The 24,847-nt window shown below is 42.7% G+C and overlaps 1 protein-coding gene and 2 pseudogenes across 1 annotated transcript; 2 read left to right on the forward strand and 1 right to left on the reverse strand.

Moving 5' to 3' along the window:
- The window catches only part of LOC115010946 (extracellular sulfatase Sulf-2-like), a 7,091-nt pseudogene extending 4,151 nt beyond the window's left edge, over positions 1–2,940 (reverse strand).
- Positions 2,941–2,956: 16 nt separating this feature from the next.
- Positions 2,957–7,168, forward strand: LOC115010947 (myosin-7-like; annotated as a pseudogene).
- A 5,768-nt stretch (positions 7,169–12,936) lies between these two features.
- Positions 12,937–24,644, forward strand: LOC115010948 (myosin heavy chain, cardiac muscle isoform-like). Its single transcript, XM_029435878.1, has 15 exons — positions 12,937–13,119; positions 17,769–17,918; positions 18,759–18,941; positions 19,066–19,231; positions 20,119–20,243; positions 20,337–20,452; positions 20,618–20,804; positions 21,044–21,253; positions 21,605–21,730; positions 22,138–22,228; positions 22,309–22,388; positions 22,844–22,948; positions 23,055–23,150; positions 23,645–23,788; positions 23,876–24,644. Exons 1-15 carry the CDS (start codon positions 12,937–12,939, stop codon positions 23,885–23,887), a joined length of 1,974 nt encoding a protein of 657 aa, XP_029291738.1. The 3' UTR covers positions 23,888–24,644.
- The last annotated feature ends 203 nt before the right edge of the window (positions 24,645–24,847 follow it).

The raw sequence follows: 24,847 nt of genomic DNA on the forward strand, positions 1-24,847 counted from the left end.
TATCTCTGTTATCTTTGTTCCTATCTATTCTTATTCTTTAATATATATACGCAGACATCTCTACGGCTGATATCTCCAACACTCTGCAACTCAGCAGAACAATATGATAAACAGCCCCACCAGAGAAGAAAGAGAACTGTCCCAAGCTGTTCAGTTACAGCTACGTCTCCACACAAGAGACAACGTGTGATTATGATTTATAATGTGCAATCATAATGTGCTTCCTACACAGCAGTTATGTTCAGTAACACAGAGAGTCCAATCTGCTTTGCTCGCCGTCTGCTTCTTTCATGTACAGCCACTCTGAACGTTTCTGTCTCACCTGAAGGGGTGCCCGCCACCTCCTCTGTACCTCAGCTTATTCTTCAGTTTGGACTTATACCTGAAAAACATACACGTTAACACCGGCCGTGACAACAAGCAGGAATATTCTTCTGGCTGCTGTGCGCGTCTCACTTACAGATATTTATTACAGTCACACTCCAGGGGTCGGGCCTTCTTCAGGTGACCTCTGACCTCTCGCAGGTTCTTTATCTTCGTCTGCAGCGTCTCAATCTGACAACAAACAAAAGGTTTAGTCACAAGTAGAACAGCACGGAGGGGTTGTAACTAAGTACATTTACTCAAGTACTGTTGTGCAAATAAGAATACATCTGGTTACTATGATCACACAAATCCATAACATCTCATGCAATGACAATTAAATGATTAAACAAATTGCAAAAAGTGTTTAAAATAAAGTCACAAGATTCTTTTCAATGCATGAGTGCAAATATTATTTGACAGATGTTTTGTAAGTTAATTTTGCAAAAATCTAAAATGTATTTATATTGTTCACTTATGAAAACAATGCTAACATAAGCTTAGTAATGTGTAAGTCAGTTTTGGTTCAGGGTTCCAGCTTGATAAATGTGTTTTTCCTTTAAATAATGTTAATAATGTAAAACAATTAATAAACAAATTAATAAACAAATTAATAAACAAATTAATAAACAAATTAATAAAGACATTCTCACTATTTTCACTATTTAACTAACAATTAATTAATTAATGGAGAAAATCAGCAGATTAATCCATAATGAAAATTATTATTATTTAATCGTTCAAAATGAGCTTCAGCTCAACAACTACAACAGTAGAATCCTGCTTGTACATTAATGCCTGAGTAATAATAATCCAATGATATAATATATAAACAGGGGACATTCTAACTTTTACAGCAGGTGTACTTTCACTTTATTACGGGGTGTGGAGTCACCCTCGTGGTCAATGTGCAGCTTGTGGTCCTTCCCAGGCCTCAGAGACTGATACACTCCTGTGTCACACTTCACTGTGGCGTTGGGCAGAATCAAACATCTGCAGCAAAAACAAGACAACCAGAGAACGCGAGACGAGAATTCACACTTCCTGTATGTGTGAGTTTATAAAACAAAAGAATCCGAGCCGTCAAATGATTCTCATTAGTCATCAGCTGAGGACTAATGAGAATCATTTGACGGCTGTTTAAAAAAAAATTGAATGTTTGAGACTCTTTTCTTGGTAGCTCACCTGTGTGTGACTTTGTGGGAGTTGGGGCGGAGCCACGGCATTGGTAGGCTCCTCCCATCCCACTGAACTCGTCCTCAGACTCGTCTCTGATTGGCTGAGCCCAATCGGTCCCGTCCACCATGCTCTGGTTACCGGGGTAACTGTTCGTCATGGATGCAGAGCGGCTGTAACGGTTCCTGGAGTAACTCTTCAGGGCTTTGAACTCTGACACACACACACACACACACACACACACACACACACACACACACCACACACCACACACACACACACACACACACACAGAAAACATTGTAATATCACGACTTTATCACGCACACAGTCAGAACACAATAACTCATCATCCTTCCGTCTCTTAAGTAGCATTTCCTCGAAAGTAATGAGAAAAGTGAGGCAGTACTGCTCCTCACTGAGACCCCGAACATCTACCAGCGCTGTGATGCAGTTCTGACCTCAAACACTAGAGGGCAGCATCACATCAGGAAACTGAAATCATTCTGGCAGAAAAGCTCATTTGAAATATGAGATTGTTTGAAGCTGTAGTGTCATAACTGTAACGATTGTTAGAAAAACTAAAAACCCCAAACACATTAAAAGTTACAATGAGGTGAACTTCATCTTGTGTGAAGAAGCCGTTACATCAACATTAGAGCCAAAAACTGTTGATTTATAGCATGTGTGTGTGTGTGTTGCTGTGTTTGTGTGCAACAACCTTCCTCACACACACACTCACAGAGACACGTCTGACTTATTAACAATATCTATTTCATACATTTGTATTGCATTTGTTCTCCTAGTGTTAACCGTGTGTGCTTCCTCTGTAGACTGAATGTTGTATGTAGAAAGAATCACAATAAACTAAGTGAACAGAAACTTCTTCTCCAAACTTCATTAATGCTACACGACTGCTTGATACTAAAGTCCGACTTAACATAGTAACTTTAGAACATTAGATTAATGATCCTCTGTTCTGTGTGCAAACAGTCATTTATTCCCAGGAAGTAATGATAGTGAACAAGTGTCCGGCAGTCACTGCTGCCCCCTGCTGGACTGAACATTTAACACTCACTCTTCTTGGAGAAGAAAGGTTTCTTGTTGAATGGTCTCATGATGGAGGGTCTCGGGTTCGGAGGTCGGAGGTCGCTGAGGCCGCAGTCACAGGCGTCAGAGTTGCGATGGTACAGCTGAAACTTGATGCTGAGTGGACGCTGACGACCGGTCACGCCCCTCTGTAAGTTCTTAGCTCCTCCCCCGTCGTGCTTACATTTGAAGAGCCGAAGTTTACCTGTGGCGTCCTCCACACACTGCCACTTCTACACACACACACGCACACACACACAATCGACATTTCATGAACGAGAGCTCAATCCTGCCGCTCTTGACTGGCTGCATGTTCGTGAGTCTTGCGATGTCGAAGGTCATAAAATTGAATAAAGTCGAGTTAATTCATGACCAGAAGTGCCTCGTTCTTCACCCCCCCCGAACATATTTGTGATAAACTTGAACGCAGCATCCGTAGAAAGGAGCATCTACCCATCAGCCCTGTATTACCACTAAAAACTACGAAGACTTGATGAAACTTTGTACTGAATTCACCACAGTTAGAAAATCCTCAGTTTTTCTTATAGCTCTGAGCATTTGTTGGTATTGTCGCTCTGCTTTCATTAGCAGGATTTGAATAAATCTCTTCTGTTCCACTTACTTATTAAAGATTGACAAATGCCTGAATTGTTATTCGCTCGCACACACACACACACACACACACACACACACAACACACACACACACACACACACACACACACACTGATTGATCGTCTGAGCGACTGTTGTTTGACTCCAGAGGAGATAATGGACATGACGGATCAGATCAGTCAGGGAGGGAAAGAACATCTATGAGCTGGAGAGAATGAAGAAGATCCTCGATGTGGAGAAGAGTGACCTCAGAACAGCACTGGAGGAAGCAGAGGTAGTTGACTTGTGCCTAAATACCAGTTCAAGTTCTCTAACTGAACTAAACTGTTGATTTAAACTACTGCAACTACCAACTCTCTTCCCTCCAGGGTACTCTGGAGCATGAGGAGAGTAAGACATTGAGATTTCAGATGGAGCTGCAGCAGATAAGGAGTGAGATCGAGCGCAAGATTAGAGAGAAAGATGAAGAGATCGACAACCTCAGGTACCAAACAAATTAAATACCAGACTTAGATGTTACTAACCAGTAAATAACCTGGCCAAATGCATGTAGCAGATTTAAAACAGTATAAAATGTGGAGTACAGAAAGAGAAAATGGAAATCCATGCATTATCCATGCATTGGATTAGTAATAACAGTTGCTGTCCACCAGGCGGGGTCACCAGCGCTCCCTGGGACCATGCAGGCCAGTTATGAGGCGGAGGTTCGTAGCCGCAGTGAGGCCGTCCGTCTGAAGAAGAAGATGGAGTGTGACCTAAACGAGATGGAGGTTCAGCTGGGACACGCTAACAGACAGGCAGCCGAGAGCCAGAGGATCAATCAGACACCTACAGACACAGGTAGTCTCATCTGATCCACATATATATAAGGTACAAAGACATTAACCTCTGCTTGCTCTGCGTCTGCTGGATGGGAGCAGCTGGTTGCTAACATGCTAGCAAGAAACATCTAGATCCGGTGATGGTGAATGTAGGACTTTTCTGCTGCTGAAATCTTTCTATAATTCCAAATAAATTGCTCTTTTATGCGATGTTGCAGAATGTTTAAACAGATCTCACTGTGTTGTGTCCTCTCACAGGTTAAAGAGCATCAGGTGGGATCTGGAAGATAAGGTCCAGTGGCCAATCAGCTTAGAGAACAGATCATCCTGTTGGCGCGACGTTGTTCACTGATGACGGCTGAGGAGGAGGAGCTGCGTGGGATCCTGGAACAAACCGAACGCGTCCGCAAGATGGCCCGAACACGAGCTGGTGGAGTCATAGACAGAGTTAACCTGCTCGCTACCACAAGTACGTGTACCACACACACACACAACACACACAACTCTTAGGTTGAGCTTTCTCTGCAAGGCCGCAGTTTTACACATGCAGTCGCTTCATACCAAAGGTTTCGGATTGCCTCACTAACATTATCTGCTTCTCTATTAGCTCAGGTTTAAATCCGAAATATTGCCGAAAAGGCACTTTTGGCTTTTTTGCTTTGACACCATATCCTCCACCATCGTCAGTAAACTCTCCGTACTCTGGTCACGTGATGAGTACAATTGGACCTGACTGACTGATCATTGACCAACTGTTTGATTGATTACTGATTGATCGATTATTACCATATTATTTCCTGGCTGCTTCCTGTTTCAGAACACAGGTCTGATGAACAGAAGAAGAAGCTGGGAGGCTGATCTGGCTGTGCTGACAGAAGAGGTGGACGAGGCCATGCAGGAGAGTCGCAGTGCTGAGGAGAAAGCCAAGAAGGCCATCACTGATGTCAGTCCTGACCTCTGACCTACTGACCTCCATCCAAACTAGCACTGTGTTCCAAATCGTATACTTTGTCTTTTTACTTTAGTATTGTACTTACAAAGGAGTACTGTTGCTTGGAATATACGTATAATTGGGACCAAACAAAGTCATAACTTTGCACCATTGTGGACCAGAATAGCCAGAGAGAAGCATGCAGACATCCTGGTATTTTTACGTACTGCATTTAAAATACTATGTATGTGCAAAATACTAAATAGTATGGTAGTATGAGTATTGGAAACGCACAGTAACCCTGTTTGAGATTGTGTTTTCTTGTGTTTTAATCTTGTATGTGGTCCCCTCTTCTCCTTCCTATCTGTTCTCCTTGTTGTTGTAGAGTTCTTACCTGAATCCTGTGTGTATGTGTTTCACCAGGCGGCTCTGATGGCGGAGGAGCTGAAGAAGGGAGCAGGACAGCAGCAATATGATTGAGAGAATTAAGAAGAACATGGTGTCCACAGTGAAAGGTACAAAACAACACCAACAACAACATGATGGTTAATGGGATGTGGTGCTGCAGGTTGATGTTAACTGTGTCTCTCTCACAGAGCTGCAGGTCAAATGGATGAGACGGAGCAGATGGCGCTGAAGGGAGGAAAGAAACAGCTCAATTAAAACTGGAGACAAGAGTGAGTGATATATCCTCCAGTGTCACCAGAGCAACTTGTGTTTTGTTGATAAATGTTTTTCACAAAAAGCTCAGGATGAAACTTGAAACATGCAGTTGCTCTCAGGTCACCAGGACATCAGTCCTAAGACGTGTCCAGTCTTCTCGGAGTATTTCATCAGTATAATAGGAAAGGTCAAAAGCATTCTTGTAATTAACTTCTGCCTTAAAGTCGACTGAACTCAGTAACCTGTCAGTCTCAATCACACTAATCAGAGAAGAGGAAGGGACTACTTGTGAATACAGCCGGTTTTATTACAACCATCCCAAAACATTTCACCCACTTAGCTCAATAAAAAGGTAGCCAAGATGGGCGGGAAAGTGTCCAGTCGGGAAACACTGGAAACAAGTTGGGGGGGGGGGGGGGGAGCAGGAAGTTAACTGAGTTGCTAAGACAGGAGTGATGCTGTGTGTGCAGGTGAGGGATCTGCGACGAGACGGAGCTGATGATGGAGCAGAAGAAGAGCGACGAGTATCAGAAAGGATTCCGCCGCTACGAGAAGAGAGTCAAAGAACGACGTATCAGGTCTGGTTACCTCCCATCACCCCGCCGTGCTTTTGTCCACGTCCTACATTGTTCTGCTGGTTCTATGTTCTGTGGTCTCACTTGGTCTCTTTGTGTTCCTGCAGTCAGAAGAGGACAGGAAGACTCTGCTGAGGATGCAGGAGCTCGTCGAAAGCTTCAGAGCAAAGTCAAGAGCTACAAGAGACAAGCAGAGAACGCTGTTAGTCTTTATTACTGTTATGTTATTACATTATACAGGTCAACAAACACAGTTTACAGTTATAATTGATATTCTTCATCATAATAACAAAGCATCGAAGGACAATGTGAAAGGTGTGGCTCGTCTAGCTCGTATATGTGTAGCTTCCACTGTTCTGATGTACTCTCACCGCCCTCATAGTGTCGCTTTCTGAGAAAAAGCTACTGCACACTTCCTGCTCTGCAGCAAACAGACAGTTAGAGAACTCATGGTGGAGGTAGTGGAGCGTTTTAACAGCTAAAGAGACATTTAGATTTAGATATTTCCTCTGTCACAGAGCTAAAAGAGAGGAATATTGGACTTACATTCAGAAGTTTATCATATCAAACTTAAAAGGTGATATTACAATGTTGTGTTCTCAACTTGTTTCCACTTGCTGCCCCTCAAATGGCCCAAAACAAAAAGATTATTGCAGGTTTAAAGAGGAATCACAGCGTGTTCCTGTGTGTGTCCACTAGGAGGAGCATGTGAGCTGCAGCACGGTACGTTTCAGGAAAGTCCAACACGAGTGGACGACGCCGAGGAGAGAGCCGACATGGCCGAGACGAACGTCAACAAGTGCGGATTCGGACCCGCGAACAGGACGAGCAAAGTGGTCATGGTGAGTCACACTCACACGCTTATTGTTGATTTGTATTTGGATAGTAAAAGTTCATTTTTCTCATCTGCTGTTTGTGTGTTCTGCAGATCATTGAATGAAGCTCTGCTCTTCTTCAAACACCATCAATGTTCATGGTTTTAGTGTGATGTGTTTGATTGCTGTGGTGTTTTCAGTCTGATGTGATGGGGGGGGGCTGACATTGCATCTACTTAATGTAACCATATTTTCTATATGTCTCCACAGTAAAGCATTGTGAACAGGTTTGAACGGGAAGTGGCGAGGGCAGCGAGTATGCACCATAGCTGGTATTCAGTGACGATGCAGGTAGAGTTGTAGTACTGAACAGCAGAGTTACGTGAGCTGTGCATGAAAGTAACATTTTGTAGCTATTTTACCTTAAAATTTAGCTTCAAAATCATTTTGATGCTCCATGAGAAATTGTGCCTAAATTGATTTGATGAAACTGGATCATATTTTATGGAGAAAATGTCCTCCGGCTGCCTATGCCTCGACTTCTGGTGATTCAAGAGTTCCTGACAGAAAGAGCTTTACTTGTTGCTAAAGTAACGCTAACTGCTGCGAAAAATTAGCTATCTGTCCGATCGTTAGCTGTTGCACTTGCTGATGTATTTCTGAGATAACAAAGACTCGCTAGTTTTCGATCATTCATAAGTAATGTTAATCGTAAACAAATGCACGTGTAATGTTACAGCTGTCCAGGATTACTACAGCATGTACGAGCTAATTGCACTCTGAAACTATAGAGGCGCTAAATTACGAATCATGTTGCTTTTATGCTAATCTTTGTCAGACAGTACTGAGTGAATTAGTAACATTATTTGAGGTTGTAATGCCTTAAAATCACTGGTAGTTCATGTCAAATATAAAATAAATGGAGGGGGAGATAGTGAGAGAAGGCGAGAGAGAGCGTTAGTCAGAGTAAGACAGAGTGTGAGGCTGATGTGGCTATTTCCTGAAGCTTATACCAGCGCAGGACAGACTGGGTATTATACCAACCATGAAGACATGTGTCAGTAGAAATGATCACTTAGTTCATCTCTCTTCCCCTCACACACAGAGCCCCCCCGATTCCGGCTTCTTTATTATTTTTGAGTGAAACATTTCTCTGGTTGTTGCTGAACGTGCATGTTTTTGGAGCTGAGAAAGTGAGGACAAAATAAAATATAGATTATGGGACAATGATTTATGACTGCAGCATCTGTCAGTGACAGGGCTAGTTTATTAAGTTACATACAGTACATTATATTAAACCTGCATTCATGTTTTTAATCACAATATACTATGTTTATATATTAACAATTAACTCAAATGTTAAAGTGTCTCTCATAGTGATGAACACACTGAGAATCGTCTCCAACTGCAGTTCTTTTAGCTTTTTACTGTGTGGTCGAGTCCGTAAGACTCTCACCAGCCTCCACATACAACTACAGTCAGCTGTTACCAAACAAACTAACACCAATACATCATCCTGTTGCTCTGTGTATGCTGGAGCAGGCAGCTGTATGCTAACACATTAGCCACAACTACTTTTATAAACTCCAGAGCAGGGTTTCTGCCCCCTAGTGGTCAGAAAACCCTCAGTACAGCTTAAATGTGATTCATGCTCATTTAAAAAAAGCCACAATTACTATTAGGCATGTATAATAAAGCAGGTGCCTGTATTCAGACTGTATGTTTGACTATTGGTGTGTGTGTTTTACTGTAGTCTGTATGGTTTTGACTGAAATCTTTAGTTGTAGTAAAAATGGAATAATAAATACCTGTTGGTGTTTTGACTTCTTTAAATTCCTCTTCTACACCACAAAACACCTCAGCCACAAAATCATATCGGTCTCAACGAAATAAACATTGCACAATGACCATACGCATACTGTATATACACACCACACAACACACACACACACACCACACACACACACACAGTGTGGGTCATTATAATGGAGGTTCATCCCCAGGGGAGCAGGAATGAGATGAAGAATTACACAGATGTATTATAAGATCGGCGCCGCTGAGCTCGGTTCTAATTTTCCCCAGTGACCACCATTATAAAAGACATGTCTGAGGACACCTCCAACTGCAAACAAGGTCAATTATGCCAAATAAGTCATAAATGGACTGAAAGCTCATTAGTATAATTTTCAATAAAATCATTTAAGAATTTCTTAAACCAGAATTAATGGTTCCAGCATCTCAAATGTGAATATTTTCAGATTGTCTTAGTCTTTTAAATAGGGGACACTCAATATATTGACATTAAAACATTTTAAACATCAAACAATCAAGCGACAAAAAGAAACACAAACACACTTGAGAGAGAAAAAGTACATTTTGGCATTCAACACTTATCACAAACTAAAACCAGAACTGTATCCAAGGTCAGTGGTGACTGTACAGGTGTGTTAGATCAGTATTAACCAGCCTGCACATCATGTGTCTGTGCTTCCTGTCTCACCTGAACCCTATACTGGTCCATTCATCCCTCCATCCTCCAATCAAAGTGCTCGTTTGTCCTTCTGTGTGGTGTGTGTGTGTGTCAGTCCGTCCAGTTCAGAACCAGAACTCTGATCTGAAGTGTCAGCTGGTCAAGAACGGTCCATTTAGTGCGCGTCTTTAGAAAACACACCTAAAACATTTACAAATACATTCAAACACAACAGGAGGTTTTTTCCTAGATAGTTGTTAGACAGCAAGTAGCACCGCAGAGCAAATACATTTGAGGTTTTAAAAACAAAACTCTACAGACAGCAGGACTGGTCGGCTGCACCACAGGAAGGAAGAAATCACCCCAAACACCTTTCACTGTTAGAATTAAAACTATTATAATGAAGGTTTCAGTGTCGTGCTTACTGATCTTTAGATCAACATGCGGTCCACATGGGGATTGATTGCAGAAAATACTATCGAGTAGTACATAATAAATGTCTTTCTTTCTAGGGGGGGAAACTCAGTGAGCAAACAGGAAGAAATGGCGTCATAGAAAAGGAAAACAGACCAACAGCCAATACTGAACACAACATAAGTGCACACACTAGTTTGTGTTCATAAATACTTGTGCGCCGACATTTAATAAAGCGCAGCAGGTGTCAGGGAGAAACTGTTCCCTAAAATGACTAAATTGGTGTACTTTTTTCCATCATCTTAATGACCCTGTTCCTTCAAACCTCAATGTTATTAAACCTGCAGAATCATCCCCCTCAAAAGTGGCATGTGCAATCAAAATACTAAATCATTTCCCTCATCAGATTTATTTATTTATTTTCCGGCAGGTAAACTTGATGCGCCGATGTATTCAGGTCAATAACACCGCCAGCTCAATAAATGAACCTGTGACCTGACGTAATTCGCTGTTTCATGGACTTCCACATTATTGGCAGCAAGCCTGATGTCTCAATGCTTGGAAAGCTATCATAACGCTAACATAACTGAAATTGTAGTAATTTAAGGGCATGAAATATTAATTTGAGTACAAATATTGCAATGTTTAAATGATGATCACATGACTTTAATTGGAGGGCAGAAGAAAATATACAAAACTGAGGTTCTGATTTATCAAAGACACCTGCCAGGCCGCGCTAAGGTCCACAGGACATGCGCACAGCAGCTGTTACCTCATTGGTCATACATGGCACGCTGCTGAAGCTGTTACTTTTCAGCTCACATGGTAATCCCCAAAATCTTGGAAAACTAAATGTTACATCCCCAGTGCACCTGTGATCTACCTGCAGACAAAAAAACACCAGTCGTGATTTTCGTCACCCGCAGTGATATAGAGAGACCATAAAGAAGAAGCTGGACAAACCTTCCTGTGTGCTGATGCAAGGCATTCTGGGAATTGTAGGAAATCACAAACAGAGGCAGCAGTAGGCAAGACAGAGTGGCACAAAAAGAAATACAAAAAAAATACAACACTTCAGCACTAATGCACAGGGATGTTTGGATTTCAACAAAGTATCTGAGAGGCGATTTGAACACTGACCACATCTTATGTCTTAATATTCAAGTTTCAAGAGGATCAAATCACATCTGAAATCACCGGACGCGTGCAAAGTTTGAAATCTTATTTCGCTTCTTGTGTAAATCCAGTCGGGGTTTTTCTACGTTATATTTTACATTTTATAGTTACAGGTCCTAATTCAAAACTCTGGACATTTCCGAGCAGGGAGAAAATCTGACGGCAGAGAAAGAAACTAAAAAAGAAAAAGAAAACGCAGCTGGAATCAAGTGAACAGAAAAAGGAAGGACGTATGTGCAGGGAAGAAGGTGATTGGACGGCGATGTTGAAGGTTAACACGGGTAAAAAAATAAAATAAAAATGTGGTGACACCAAACCAGAGTGTGGTGGCAGCTTTAACTTGAAAACATTCTTCCTCCACAAAAAAATCTGCAACACGCTGTGTGCTGACTCTGATGTCACGTGTAGTCCTCTTCCTATTGGCTCACTGGACATCAAGAGATCTCAAGTTCCCACCGTCTTTCATCCAATCCTCTTTTCTTCTTTGGATTCTTTAATCCATAATGTTCTCGTCGTTACTTTTCCTCAGGGCTGCCGTGTTGGCATCATGGGGTACGTAGTCAGTCAACCAGGTTAGACAACTGAGCTCTTCGTCAGTAATGCCACTGGTCACCACGTAACCAACAGTCAAGTTAGTGGAAGAAATTAGAAAAATAAACTGTGACATCACAGCGACGTCACAGCAGTATTTCCTGTGACATCACTGTGACGTCACTGTGACATCACTGTGACGTCACTGTGACGTCACAGTAGATGTCACAGTGAATCACAGCGACGTCCAGCGATTGTGTCACAGTGACGTCACAGTGATGTCACAGTGACCCTGAAGCAGACAAACATGGAAGTTTGTCTGCTTCAGTTTGAGTTTATAACAATAACAAAAGGGAGATGAGTTCTTAATTACAGACGGTGAGAAAGACTAAATATGAACGTGTAAATCAAAATATGGCGCTGGGAGGTGACCTGAAGAGGAGGACACAGAGAGAGGAAGTTTGGAGTTTTATGAACTGTACAGATGTTACTGTTCAGCGTAGCAGTGTATGACTTTTACTCGTTAGTCAGCTTTCTGACAGAATTATGAAAAAAGCCTGTGAGAAAAATAAATTGAGTTTGTAGTTAATGTTGACAGCTCTGGAAACAGAACAGTTGACCTCATTTATAGATATCTGCTTTAGCTTAAGTGCACACACACATGGCGTTGTCATGTTTCTAGTAAACAAGCTAACAGCAGGTATTTTGGATACAATACCGACCAAATTGTGAAGATATTGAAAACCCTTGTCGAGGAGCTGCAGCGGGATGCATGTGAACGTTCTTATTACGATCTTTCTGTCTTGAGTCAAGTGCAATCATTTCAAAATGTTTCCAATATGAAGCACGTCAGTATCAATAAAGAATAAAACAGCTCACTGCGATGGTTTGCAGAAGAGTCTCCGGGAAACTAATATTGTAACTGAACTGAAGATTTATTTCTAGTTTAAAAAGATAAAACTTCTATGAATCAAATAACAGAATCGACTCGATAAGAATATCAGGATAATATCTGACTTGAGTTGGGAGCAGGAAGCTGATATTTTTACTGGTCGTCTGCAGAGTTTATCTACGAGGTTGCAAATCTAAAGTTATACTGTTCCTGCCTCTTCATCACCATTGTCCTCCTCCTCCTCCTCTTCGTCTCTGTCTCCTCCAACCGGAGCAGCCCTCCTCAGAGGAGGAGGAGGAGGAGGGATGGATGGAAGTTTTGTCCCAGCGTTCTCCCTGAGCAGCAGGGCGGGGGGGGGGGGGGGGGGGGCAAGTGATGTCACAGAGATGGCAGAAGTCTGATTGGCATGGCCGGTGAGACGGGGGGGCGTGGTTGTTGGACCGGTGTGCCGCGTCTCGACGACCACGCCCTGCTCCTTCAGGCTGCTGCGGGTGGATTCAGGAGCCTGCTCAGCAGGACTCAGCCCTTCCAGCCGTCCAGATCGGACCTCTGGATCGACACAGGAAACCAGGGTGAGGTTTGGACGACAGTAAAGAGTGTGTGTCTATGTGGTGTGTGAGTTCAGTCAGCAGACAGACAGAACACTGAGGAACGAGCATGCAGCAGAAACGGTTAACATCCTCACAGCCGCAGGTTCAGCGTGTGTGAGGAGCCGCTTCTACTATAAAATCAGGGTTTTGTTGGTTACATTTCTTTTTGAAAATGCCGACAGCAGGAAGCGAAACATGCTTAGCATGTTTAGTAGGTTTGATGTTCACATCTTAGATGCGAACAATCGCTTATAAGTAAACAGTGCAGCTGTGGTTGATGTAATGTCACAGACAGTTAGTGGGATTAATGATCTGCACATGTGTCGGGCTGGGAACTATGAATGTCTGTACCAGTTATTATTATCCATAAACAACTCCTAATGTGCATCGAGCTTCATCTGTGAGTGAACCCGTACAAATATCCATGAAGTAAACTTATGATAGGCCGAGCTGCACTTCATTCATCTTATGGCGTAAAGAATAATAATACAAGAACAGGAAGAAGTTCCTGCTCTACGTACATCTGTCATTTCTTTCATCAATTTGACCTAAATATCAAATCCAAAATCATTTTCATCCATGACTCAGGTTTTTGCTTCTTTTCCAGTCATGGAAATTATTTTACTCTGTAATTAAATAAATATGTGGCTCCTCTGTACAGAAACAAAAAACATGAAGAGCGACGACGGCAGACAGACAGGCAGACAGACAGGCAGACAGAACAGGCAGGACAGACAGACATGCAGACAGGCAGACAGACAGGCAGGACAGACAGGCAGGACAGTAGACAGACAGGCAGACAGGACATGCAGAGACAGACAGACATGCAGACAGACAGAGAGGGCAGGCAGGCAGACAGATAGACAGACAGACAGGACATGCAGGCAGACAGACAGGCAGGCGACAGACAGGCAGACAGACAGCAGGCAGGAGACAGACAGGACAGCAAAACAGGACAGACAGACAGGCAGGACAGACATGCAGACAGACAGGCAGGCAAACAGACAGGACAGGCAGACAAACATGCAGACAGACAGGCCAAACAGGACAGACAGGCAAACAGGACGACAGACAGACAGGCAGGCGAGACAGACAGACATGCAGGACAGACAGGCAAAACAGACAGACAGGACAGGACAGGTGCAGTATTAAGGCAGTAAGCAGAATGCAAGCCAGATGATCTACAAGAGGAGACGAGGAGGAAGACTCACAGGGTTGCGAGATGATGAAGGTTTCTTGATCTCGGCCACTTTTCCTCTCAAACATCTGATGCAACAAACATACACCGGTTGTTACATTCACACACACACACACACACACAACACACTTTTCTCTTTGCTCCACCACCAGCAGCCAATTAGCTCCATCAGGAAAATCATGCAGCATTCAGAGCAGGAAAACACATGTATGTGGTGATGTGTGTGCGTGTGTTGTGCGTGCGTGCGTACCGGTAGTCATCGAAGCTGCCATGATCCGCCCTCCTGATGAGGAGATGTCTGATTGGTTAGTGAGCAGACCACTTGAATGCACCGTTAACAACTGATTGTGACGCGAGCTAACAGAGGACATTTTGGTAAATCATGTCTAAGAACCTGCGATAAGTAATTTAAATGATAGCTAAGAGAGGACTTGCAGGTGTGAGTGTTAAAGGTCATAACAGTCCGAGTCATGATGATGGTGTCTAACTTTAGTGGATGTCCTCTCTAGTTTTAAGATTCTCACTGTATTAAAATGAAGAACGACTAGAAGGCGGCGGGACAAACAGTATTTTATATCTAAGAAGACAAAGAAAAACAATCAGGATAGTAGATATAGAAATTAAATGGTCAGTTATTTTGACCCAATATGCATATGACATTTAGTGTGCGTGTGTGTGTGTTGTTGGGTGTGTGTGTGTGTGTGTGTGTGTGTGGGTGTGTGTGTGTGTGGTGACATACCCTGCTCCATTGAGCGTGTGCGAGGATTACACTGCTTGTGTCCTCTGCAGCCTCTGAGGCCATCAGCTGAAGTGAAGCTGATTGAGGACCGTCCGATCTAAAGAGCTGATGCCCATTTATCAACTGGAGAGAGAGGGGGGGGGGGGGAGAGAGAGGGAGAGAGTGAGAGAGAGAGAGGGGAGAGAGAGAGGGAGAGGAGAGATAGAGAGGGGAGGAGAGAGAGAGAGAGAGAGAGAGAGAGAGGGGAGAGAGGAGAGAGATAAACATTTGTTTATAACATAATTCATTGTGTATGTGTGTGTGTGGTGTGTGTGAGAGTGTGTCAGTGTGTGGGTAGTGTGTGTTGTGTGGGTGGGTGTGTGTGTGTTGTGTGTGTGTACTGGTATGGGTCTGTGTTGAGGTCGAAAGTACTCCAGGAAGACGGTGGCAAAAACTCACAAAACGAAAGTTGTGGGTTCTCGTTGATCGTCCTCAGACACCAGTAGGTGTTGTTGTTTGGCACTGGTGCAGGCGCAGAACGAACCCACTGAGACACACACACACACACACACACACACACACACACACACACTTAATTAGATATCATACAAGTACACTACTATCTGGTGTGTGAAACATCAAAGTGTGTGTGTGTGTGTGTGGTGTGTGTGCGCGTGTGGTGTGTGTGTGTGGTGTGTGTGTGGTCGTAGTAGTGTCCAGAAGGGCGCAGTGTGCCAGTGTTGGTGTCGTGGGTGATAAGCAGGTGAGTCCGGGCACGAACAGTGTCGTTGTTTTCATCCTCTGATCATTTTCCTCATTTTCTTCTCCTCTTCTGGCTCCTCAGAAGCCACGCCTTCTTGTCCCGGGCTCCGCCCTTCCTGCACACACAAATAAAAGACACACTGGTTACATACAAGTTATCGGCAAATGTATTTGAGAGCAAATAACAGTGTTCTTTGCACCAACGAGCAGTAGTGTTACTTGCATTTGTACTGAAAAGACTGAAAAAAGGAGGAAGAAAGAAAGCTCAGAATTAGTTGAGGCGGAGGGAACTGGAGCTGGGGGGAACTTAAAGGGACCGTTCACACATACGTTTAAAAAATTCTTTTCTTCGTTACCTGCTGTTTATCAATCTGGAGTGTTTTGGTGCCCGTTGCCGTAGCGATGATGGGACTGGATGGCAACCGGCTTAAATATATTTTAAAAAATCAACAGCAACGTCTTTTTCCAGAAATCATGACCCAGTTACTGAAGATAATCCTTCTTCCTACTGTATAACCACGCAGAAGGTCTGAGGATTAACTTCAGTAACGGGTCAAGATATATGAAAGAGAGAAACTGTTGAGTTTCCCAAATCCACAAGCCGGAGGCCGGGTCCCATATTAATATTGAAAGATAATTAAGGATCTAGGAAAAAGAGAAGATACGATAAAAGATAGTATTAGATAAGAAGTAAGATATAAGAGATAGGAAGAAGTTAGATGATTAAGAATATAAGAAAAAAATAATAAAATATAAATTAAAAAATATAATATAGAATAATATAATATATGAAGTATGATATAGATATATATGATATATATTTATATATTTTATATATTATATAATTATATATTAGATTTTATATTTAATATATAATTTATATATTATATATTTTATATTATAAATATATATTATATATTATATATATATATGATATATGATATGTTATATATTATTTAATATATATTATTAATTATTAATATATATAACGCAGACTCTCTACGGCTGATATCTCCAACACTCTGCAAATCAGCAGAACAATATGATAAACAGCCCCACCAGAGAAGAAAGAAAACTGTCCAAGCTGTTCAGTTACAGCTACGTCTCCACACAAGAGACAACGTGTGATTATGATTTATAATGTGGCAAATCATAATGTGCTCCTACACAGCAGTATGTTCAGTAACACAGAGAGTCCAATCTGCTTTGCTCGCCGGTCTGCTTCTTCATGTACAGCCACTTGAACGTTTCTGTCTCACCTGAAGGGGGTGCCCGCCACCTCCTCTGGTACCTCAGCTTATTCTTCAGTTTGGACTATTACCTGAAAAAACATGACACGTTAACACCGGCCGTGGACAACAAGCAGGAATTTTTCTGCTCGCTGTGCGCGTCTCACTTACAGATATTTATTACAGTCACACTCCAGGGGTCGGGCTTCTTCAGGTGACCTCTGACCTCGCAGGTTCTTTATCTTCGTCGCAGCGTCTCAATCTGACAACAAAACAAAAGGTTTAGTCACAAGTAGAACAGCACGGAGGGGTTGTAATAAGTACATTTACTCAAGTACTGTTGTGCAAATAAGAATACATCTGGTTACTATGATCACACAAATCCATAACATATCTCATGCAATGACAATTAAATGATTTAAACAAATTGCAAAAAGTGTTTAAATAAAGTCACAAAAAGATCTTTTCAATGCATGAGTGCAAATATTATTTGACAGATGTTTGTAAGTTAATTTTGCAAAATCAAAATGTATTTATAGTTCACTTATGAAAACAATGCTAACATAAGCAAGTAACACTGAACCCTTATTATTCTGATCCATCATTTTAATACTCAACCTTTCGGTTGTCCTTGTGATCTTAAGAGTGCGTCAAGCCAACTTTCACTGATGAAGGTGTGTTCACTGGAAGAGCATCAGGTATGTGGTTAAAAGTAAATACACACTTGTGTGTGTGTTTCAGGCTCGTGTCTCGCTGGCTCATGCGGTGCAGGCGTCCCATCATGACAGCGGTTTGCTCAGAGAGCAGCTGGAGGAGGAGCAGGAGGCCAGGGCTGAGCTGCAGAGGGAGCTGTCGAAAGCCAACGGCCAGGTGGTCCAGTGGAGAGCAAAAGTACGAGACTGACGCTGTGCTGAGAATAGAAGAGCTGGAAGATGCAAAGTAAGAAATTATGACTACTAACACAGTTCTTCAGTTTTTGAGAGACTGGATTCCCTGTAAATATTCTTCTGCTTAAGGACATGAATATTTAGAGGGAATGTAAATATTGAATGTAATATGATCTTTCCTCTAGCACCACCATCAGGCTGTTAAAGGAATACTTCACCCCTAAAATGGTCATTTGTATGTCAATTACTCATCCCATGTTACCTTGAAGTTGTCTTTGTCTTTCTACCATTGCCTCCATGGTTGATGAATGAAGTAAAATGGGGGCTGCAAGGAGTAAAACTTTATCAAAACATAATTTACAAACTCACATAACTTGTGCAGTAATCTAAGTCTCAATCGTCTGGCCGTCTGCTCCCTACTTCTCAAACACATCATTTTCGCTAAACACTTCCAATTTAAAACACTTCCGGATTAACCGTCTCACACTTGCACCTTGCACCAGTACTATTTATGCAGAAGTTTTTTAAATAGTAAGGTTTTGCGGAAAATGAATGTGTTTTGAGAAGTAGTGAGCATACGACTGGATTACATTGGATTATACTGCACGAGTTGTTGGAGAGTCTGCACACAGATGTGTTGATCTAGTTGTACACACTGTTGTTAAACGTGCGCCCCATTCTTTTGAGTTCTTCACAAATGTCTTTGTTTCTGGATCTTTGTTCGCCGTGGAGGGCTGTTATATGTTAAACTGGTAAGGCTCTAAAACTGTCTTTACCAGCTGCAGAACAGGTTCTTTTACAATTGTGCTGCACAGTCTTAACTGCACAATCTGGATGTTTGTAGGAAGAAGTTGGTTGTCAACTGCAGACAGTTGGTGAAGCTGTGGAGATGTCTCATGCCAAATGTTCCTCACTGGAGAAAACCAAACAGAGTATGCAGACAGAGATTGAAGACCTGGTGGTTGAACTGGAACGAACCAACGCTGCTGCTCTGGCTCTGGACAAGAGGCAACGCAACTTCGACAAGGTTAGCAACACCAGCCATAACCCTCGACGTAGTCGTAAACAATGGAGGGAATGTAGTCAATACTCCTGCAGACGTGAAAGATAAAGTAAGATCACAAGTTGTGTTTTTTGTTTGTTGGATGCAGTTGTTGAGTGACTGGAAGCTGAAGTTTGAGGAGAGTCAGACAGATCTGGAGGCGTCGCAGAAAGAGTCGCGCAGTCTGAGCACCGAGCTCTTCAAACTGAAGAACTGCTATGAAGAAGCTCTGGACCAACTGGAGACAGTTAAAAGAGAAAACAAGAACCTGCAAGGTACTCTCTGCCTGTCTTCTTTACTTAGAGCAACCATTTTTGTGGACTTGGTCTCGCAAGGTCCGGTCTTTGTTAAAGGGACAGTGTGTAGGATTTGGCGTCATTGAGTGTTTCAGATTGCAACCAACTGCATACGCTCACCCCTCCCTTGATACGACCCGGGCACAGAGCCTCCGAGTGCAAATACGTGGTAGCGCCATGATATCTTTCAGGACCTTCAGCTCGCTCAGAGGCCATCCCCACACTACTTTAGCAGCAAAGAAATTCAGGCAGCGGGTGGCGTTACTGCAGTTTTACAAGGTTGCATCTAGGTAACTTAAAAGCCCTCTCTAGAGCCAGAGTTTGGTTTGTTTGTTCTGGGTTACTGTCGAAACATTGTTACTTCCATAATATACATTATATTAGCTGTGGGGTTACAGATACGTTAAGTAAAACCTTTCTCAGTGGGTGTGTATGGTCAACTGTGACTAACCTAACAATAAAAAGCAGTTCACTGTCGGGTCACAGCCAAAACAAACATCTTTAGCTGAGTTGTGAGGATGTGCTCTCGGTGCACTCTTAGAAAGACTTGCAGGACTGAAAGCAAACAATGTGACATCAAACTGTCTTAATGGAGCTCTGACACTGTTCGATGTTAATCTTCCAGGCAACAAAACCAGAACAGAGAACTTTCAACACGTCTCTTTCATTGGAACATTGAGTCGTGGTTAAATAGTTTGAGACCAAAGCAAAACTCTGGTGATTTTTGTCTCACAAAAGATTTGATTAAAGTAGGCACCTCTAACACAGACTTGATACCAATCATCTAAAGTCTGGCTATACAAGACTGTTATGGACCTTAATGAATATTTTTGATTGATCGTCTGAGCGACTGTGTTTGACTCCAGAGGAGATAATGGACATGACGGATCAGATCAGTCAGGGAGGGAAGAACATCTATGAGCTGGAGAGAATGAAGAAGATCCTCGATGTGGAGAAGAGTGACCTCAGAACAGCACTGGAGGAAGCAGAGGTAGTTGACTTGTTGCAGTAAATACCAGTCAAGTCTCTAACTGAACTAAACTGTTGATTAAACTACTGCAACTACCAACTCTCTTCCCTCCAGGGTACTCTGGAGCATGAGGAGAGTAAGACATTGAGATTTCAGATGGAGCTGCAGCAGATAAGGAGTGAGATCGAGCGCAAGATTAGAGAGAAAGATGAAGAGATCGACAACCTCAGGTACCAAACAAATTAAATACCAGACTTAGATGTTACTAACCAGTAAATAACCTGCCAAATGCATGTAGCAGATTTAAAACAGTATAAAATGTGGAGTACAGAAAGAAAATGGAAATCCATGCATTATCCATGCATTGGATTAGTAATAACAGTGCTGTCCACCAGGCGGGGTCACCAGCGCTCCCTGGAGACCATGCAGGCCAGTTATGAGGCGGAGGTTCGTAGCCGCAGTGAGGCCGTCCGTCTGAAGAAGAAGATGGAGTGTGACCTAAACGAGATGGAGGTTCAGCTGGGACACGCTAACAGACAGGCAGCCGAGAGCCAGAGGATCATCAGACACCTACAGACACAGGTAGTCTCATCTGATCCACATATATATAAGGTACAAAGACATTAACCTCTGCTTGCTCTGCGTCTGCTGGATGGGAGCAGCTGTTTGCTAACATGCTAGCAAGAACATCTAGATCCGGTGATGGTGAATGTAGGACTTTTTCTGCTGCTGAAATCTTTCTATAATTCCAAATAATTGCTCTTTTTATGCGATGTTGCAGAATGTTTAAACAGATCTCACTGTGTTGTGTCCTCTCACAGGTTAAAGAGCATCAGGTGGATCTGGAAGATAAGGTCCAGTTGGCCAATCAGCTTAGAGAACAGATCATCCTGTTGGAGCGACGTTGTTCACTGATGACGGCTGAGGAGGAGGAGCTGCGTGGGATCCTGGAACAAACCGAACGCGTCCGCAAGATGGCCGAACACGAGCTGGTGGAGGTCATAGACAGAGTTAACCTGCTCGCTACACAAGTACGTGTACCACACACACACACACACACACAACTCTTAGGTTGAGCTTTCTCTGCAAGGCCGCAGTTTTACACATGCAGTCGCTTCATACCAAAGGTTTACGGATTGCCTCACTAACATTATCTGCTTCTCTATTAGCATCAGGTTTAAATCCGAAATATTGCCGAAAAGGCACTTTTGCTTTTTTTGCTTTGACACCATATCCTCCACCATCGTCAGTAAACTCTCCGTACTCTGGTCACGTGATGAGTACAATTGGACTGACTGACTGATCATTGACCAACTGTTTGATTGATTTACTGATTGATCGATTATTTACCATATTTATTTCCTGGCTGCTTCCTGTTTCAGAACACAGGTCTGATGAACCAGAAGAAGAAGCTGGAGGCTGATCTGGCTGTGCTGACAGAAGAGGTGGACGAGGCCATGCAGGAGAGTCGCAGTGCTGAGGAGAAAGCCAAGAAGGCCATCACTGATGTCAGTCCTGACCTCTGACCTCTGACCTCCATCCAAACTAGCACTGTGTTCCAAATCGTATACTTTGTCTTTTTACTTTTAGTATGTACTTACAAAGGATGTACTGTTGCTTGGAATATACGTATAATTGGGACAAACAAAGTCATAACTTTGCACCATTGTGGACCAGAATAGCCAGAGAAGCATGCAGACATCCTGGTATTTTTCACGTACTGCATTTAAAATACTATGTATTGCAACATACTAAATAGTATGGTAGTATGAGTATTGGAACGCACAGTAACCCTGTTTGAGATTGTGTTTTCTTGTGTTTTAATCTTGTATGTGGTCCCCTCTTCTCCTTCCTATCTGTTCTCCTTGTTGTTGTAGAGTTCTTACCTGAATCCTGTGTGTATGTGTTTCACCAGGCGGCTCTGATGGCGGAGGAGCTGAAGAAGGAGCAGGACAGCAGCAATATGATTGAGAGAATTAAGAAGAACATGGTGTCCACAGTGAAAGGTACAAAACAACACAACAACACATGATGGTTAATGGATTTGTGGTGCTGCAGGTTGATGTTAACTGTGTCTCTCTCACAGAGCTGCAGGTCAAACTGGATGAGACGGAGCAGATGGCGCTGAAGGGAGGAAAGAAACAGCTCAATAAACTGGAGACAAGAGTGAGTGATATATCCTCCAGTGTCACCAGAGCAACTTGTGTTTTGTTGATAAATGTTTTTCACAAAAAGCTCAGGATGAAACTTGAACATGCAGTTGCTCTCAGGTCACCAGGACATCAGTCCTAAGACGTGTCCAGTCTTCTCGGAGTTTCATCAGTATAATTAGGAAAGGTCAAAAGCATTCTTGTAATTAACTTCTGCCTTAAAGTCGACTGAACTCAGTACCCTGTCAGTCTCAATCACACTAATCAGAGAAGAGGAAGGGACTACTTGTTGGAATACAGCCGGTTTTATTACAACCATCCCAAAACCATTTCACCCACTTAGCTCAATAAAAAGGTAGCCAAGATGGGCGGGAAAGTGTCCAGTCGGGCAACACTGGAAACAGTTGGGGGGGGGGGGGGAGCAGGAAGTTAACCTGAGTTGCTAAGACAGGAGTGATGCTGTGTGTGCAGGTGAGGGATCTGCAGACGGAGCTGATGATGGAGCAGAAGAAGAGCGACGAGTATCAGAAAGGATTCCGCCGCTACGAGAAGAGAGTCAAAGAACTGACGTATCAGGTCTGGTTACCTCCCATCACCCCGCCGCTGCTTTTGTCCACGTCCTACATATGTTCTGCTGGTTCTATGTTCTGTGGTCTCACTTGGTCTCTTTGTGTTCCTGCAGTCAGAAGAGGACAGGAAGACTCTGCTGAGGATGCAGGAGCTCGTCGATAAGCTTCAGAGCAAAGTCAAGAGCTACAAGAGACAAGCAGAGAACGCTGTTAGTCTTTATTACTGTTATGTTATTACATTATACAGGTCACAAACACAGTTTACAGTTATAATTGATATTCTTCATCATAATAACAAAGCATCGAAGGACAATGTGAAAGGTGTGGCTCGTCTAGCTCGTATAGTGTAGCTTCACTGTTCTGATGTACTCTCACCGCCCTCATAGTGTCGCTTTCTGAGAAAAGCTACTGCACACTTCCTGCTCTGCAGCAAACAGACAGTTAGAGACTCACTGGTGGAGTAGTGGAGCGTTTAACAGCTAAAGAGACATTTAGATTTAGATATTTCCCTCTGTCACAGAGCTAAAAGAGAGGGAATATTGGACTTACATTCAGAAGTTTATCATATCAACTTAAAAGGTGATATTACAATGTTGTGTTCTCAACTTGTTTCCACTCTGCTGCCCTCAAATGGCCCAAAACAAAAAGATTATTGCAGGTTTAAAGAGGAATCACAGCTGTTGTTCCTGTGTGTGTCCACTAGGAGGAGCATGTGAGCTGCAGCACGGTACGTTTCAGGAAAGTCCAACACGAGCTGGACGACGCCGAGGAGAGAGCCGACATGGCCGAGACGAACGTCAACAAGTTGCGGATTCGGACCCGCGAACAGACGAGCAAAGTGGTCATGGTGAGTCACACTCACACGCTTATTGTTGATTTGTATTTGGATAGTAAAAGTTCATTTTTCTCATCTGCTGTTTGTGTGTTTCTGCAGATCATTGAATGAAGCTCTGCTCTTCTTCAAACACCATCAATGTTCATGGTTTTAGTGTGATGTTTGATTGCTGTGTGTTTCAGTCTGATGTGATGGGGGGGGGCTGCATTGCATCTACTTTAATGTAACCATATGTTTCTATATGTCTCCACAGTAAAGCATTGTGAACAGGTTTGAACGGGAAGTGTCGAGGGCAGCGAGTATGCACCATAGCTGGTATTCAGTGACGATGCAGGTTTGTAGTACTGAACAGCAGAGTTACGTTGAGCTGCTGAAAGTAACATTTTGTAGCTATTTTACCTTAAAATTTAGCTTCAAAATCATTTTGATGCTCCACTGAGAATTGTGCCTAAATTGATTTTGATGAAACTGGATCATATTTTATGGAGAAAATGTCCTCCGGCTGCTCTGCCTCGACTTCTGGTGATTCAAGAGTTTCCTGACAGAAAGCTTTACTTGTTGCTAAAGTAACGCTAACTGCTGCGAACATTAGCTATCGTCCGATCGTTAGCTGTTGCACTTGCTTGATGTATTTTCTGAGATAACAAAGACTCGCTAGTTTTCGATCATTCATAAGTAATGTAATCGTAACAAATGCACGTGTAATGTTACAGCTGTCCAGGATTACTACAGCATGTACGAGCTAATTGCACTCTGAAACTATAGAGGCGCTAAATTACGAATCATGTTGCTTTTATGCTAATCTTTGTCAGACAGTACTGAGTGAATTAGTAACATTATTTGAGGTTGTAATGCTTAAATCACTGGTAGTTCATGTCAAATATAAAATAAATGGAGGGAGATAGTGAGAGAAGGCGAGAGCGTTAGTCAGAGTAAGACAGAGTGTGAGGCTGTGGCTATTTCCTGAAGCTATACCAGCGCAGACTGGGTATATACCAACCATGAAGACATGTCAGTAGAAATGATCACTTAGTTCATCTCTCTTCCCCTCACTACACAGAGCCCCCCCGA

The sequence above is a fragment of the Cottoperca gobio genome, chromosome 7 (assembly GCF_900634415.1).
Source record: "Cottoperca gobio chromosome 7, fCotGob3.1, whole genome shotgun sequence".
Classification (NCBI taxonomy): domain Eukaryota; kingdom Metazoa; phylum Chordata; class Actinopteri; order Perciformes; family Bovichtidae; genus Cottoperca; species Cottoperca gobio.

Excerpts from the sequence above, each read along its gene's own strand:
- LOC115010948 (XM_029435878.1), top strand. The coding sequence starts at position 12,937 with ATGGCCGGTGAGACGGGGGGGCGTGGTTGTTGGACCGGTGTGCCGCGT. Across the intron at positions 13,120-17,768 it reads AGGGTGAGGTTTGGACGACA|GCTCGTGTCTCGCTGGCTCA; the intron begins GTAAAGAGTGTG and ends TGTGTGTTTCAG. Across the intron at positions 22,229-22,308 it reads CATGGTGTCCACAGTGAAAG|AGCTGCAGGTCAAACTGGAT; the intron begins GTACAAAACAAC and ends TCTCTCTCACAG.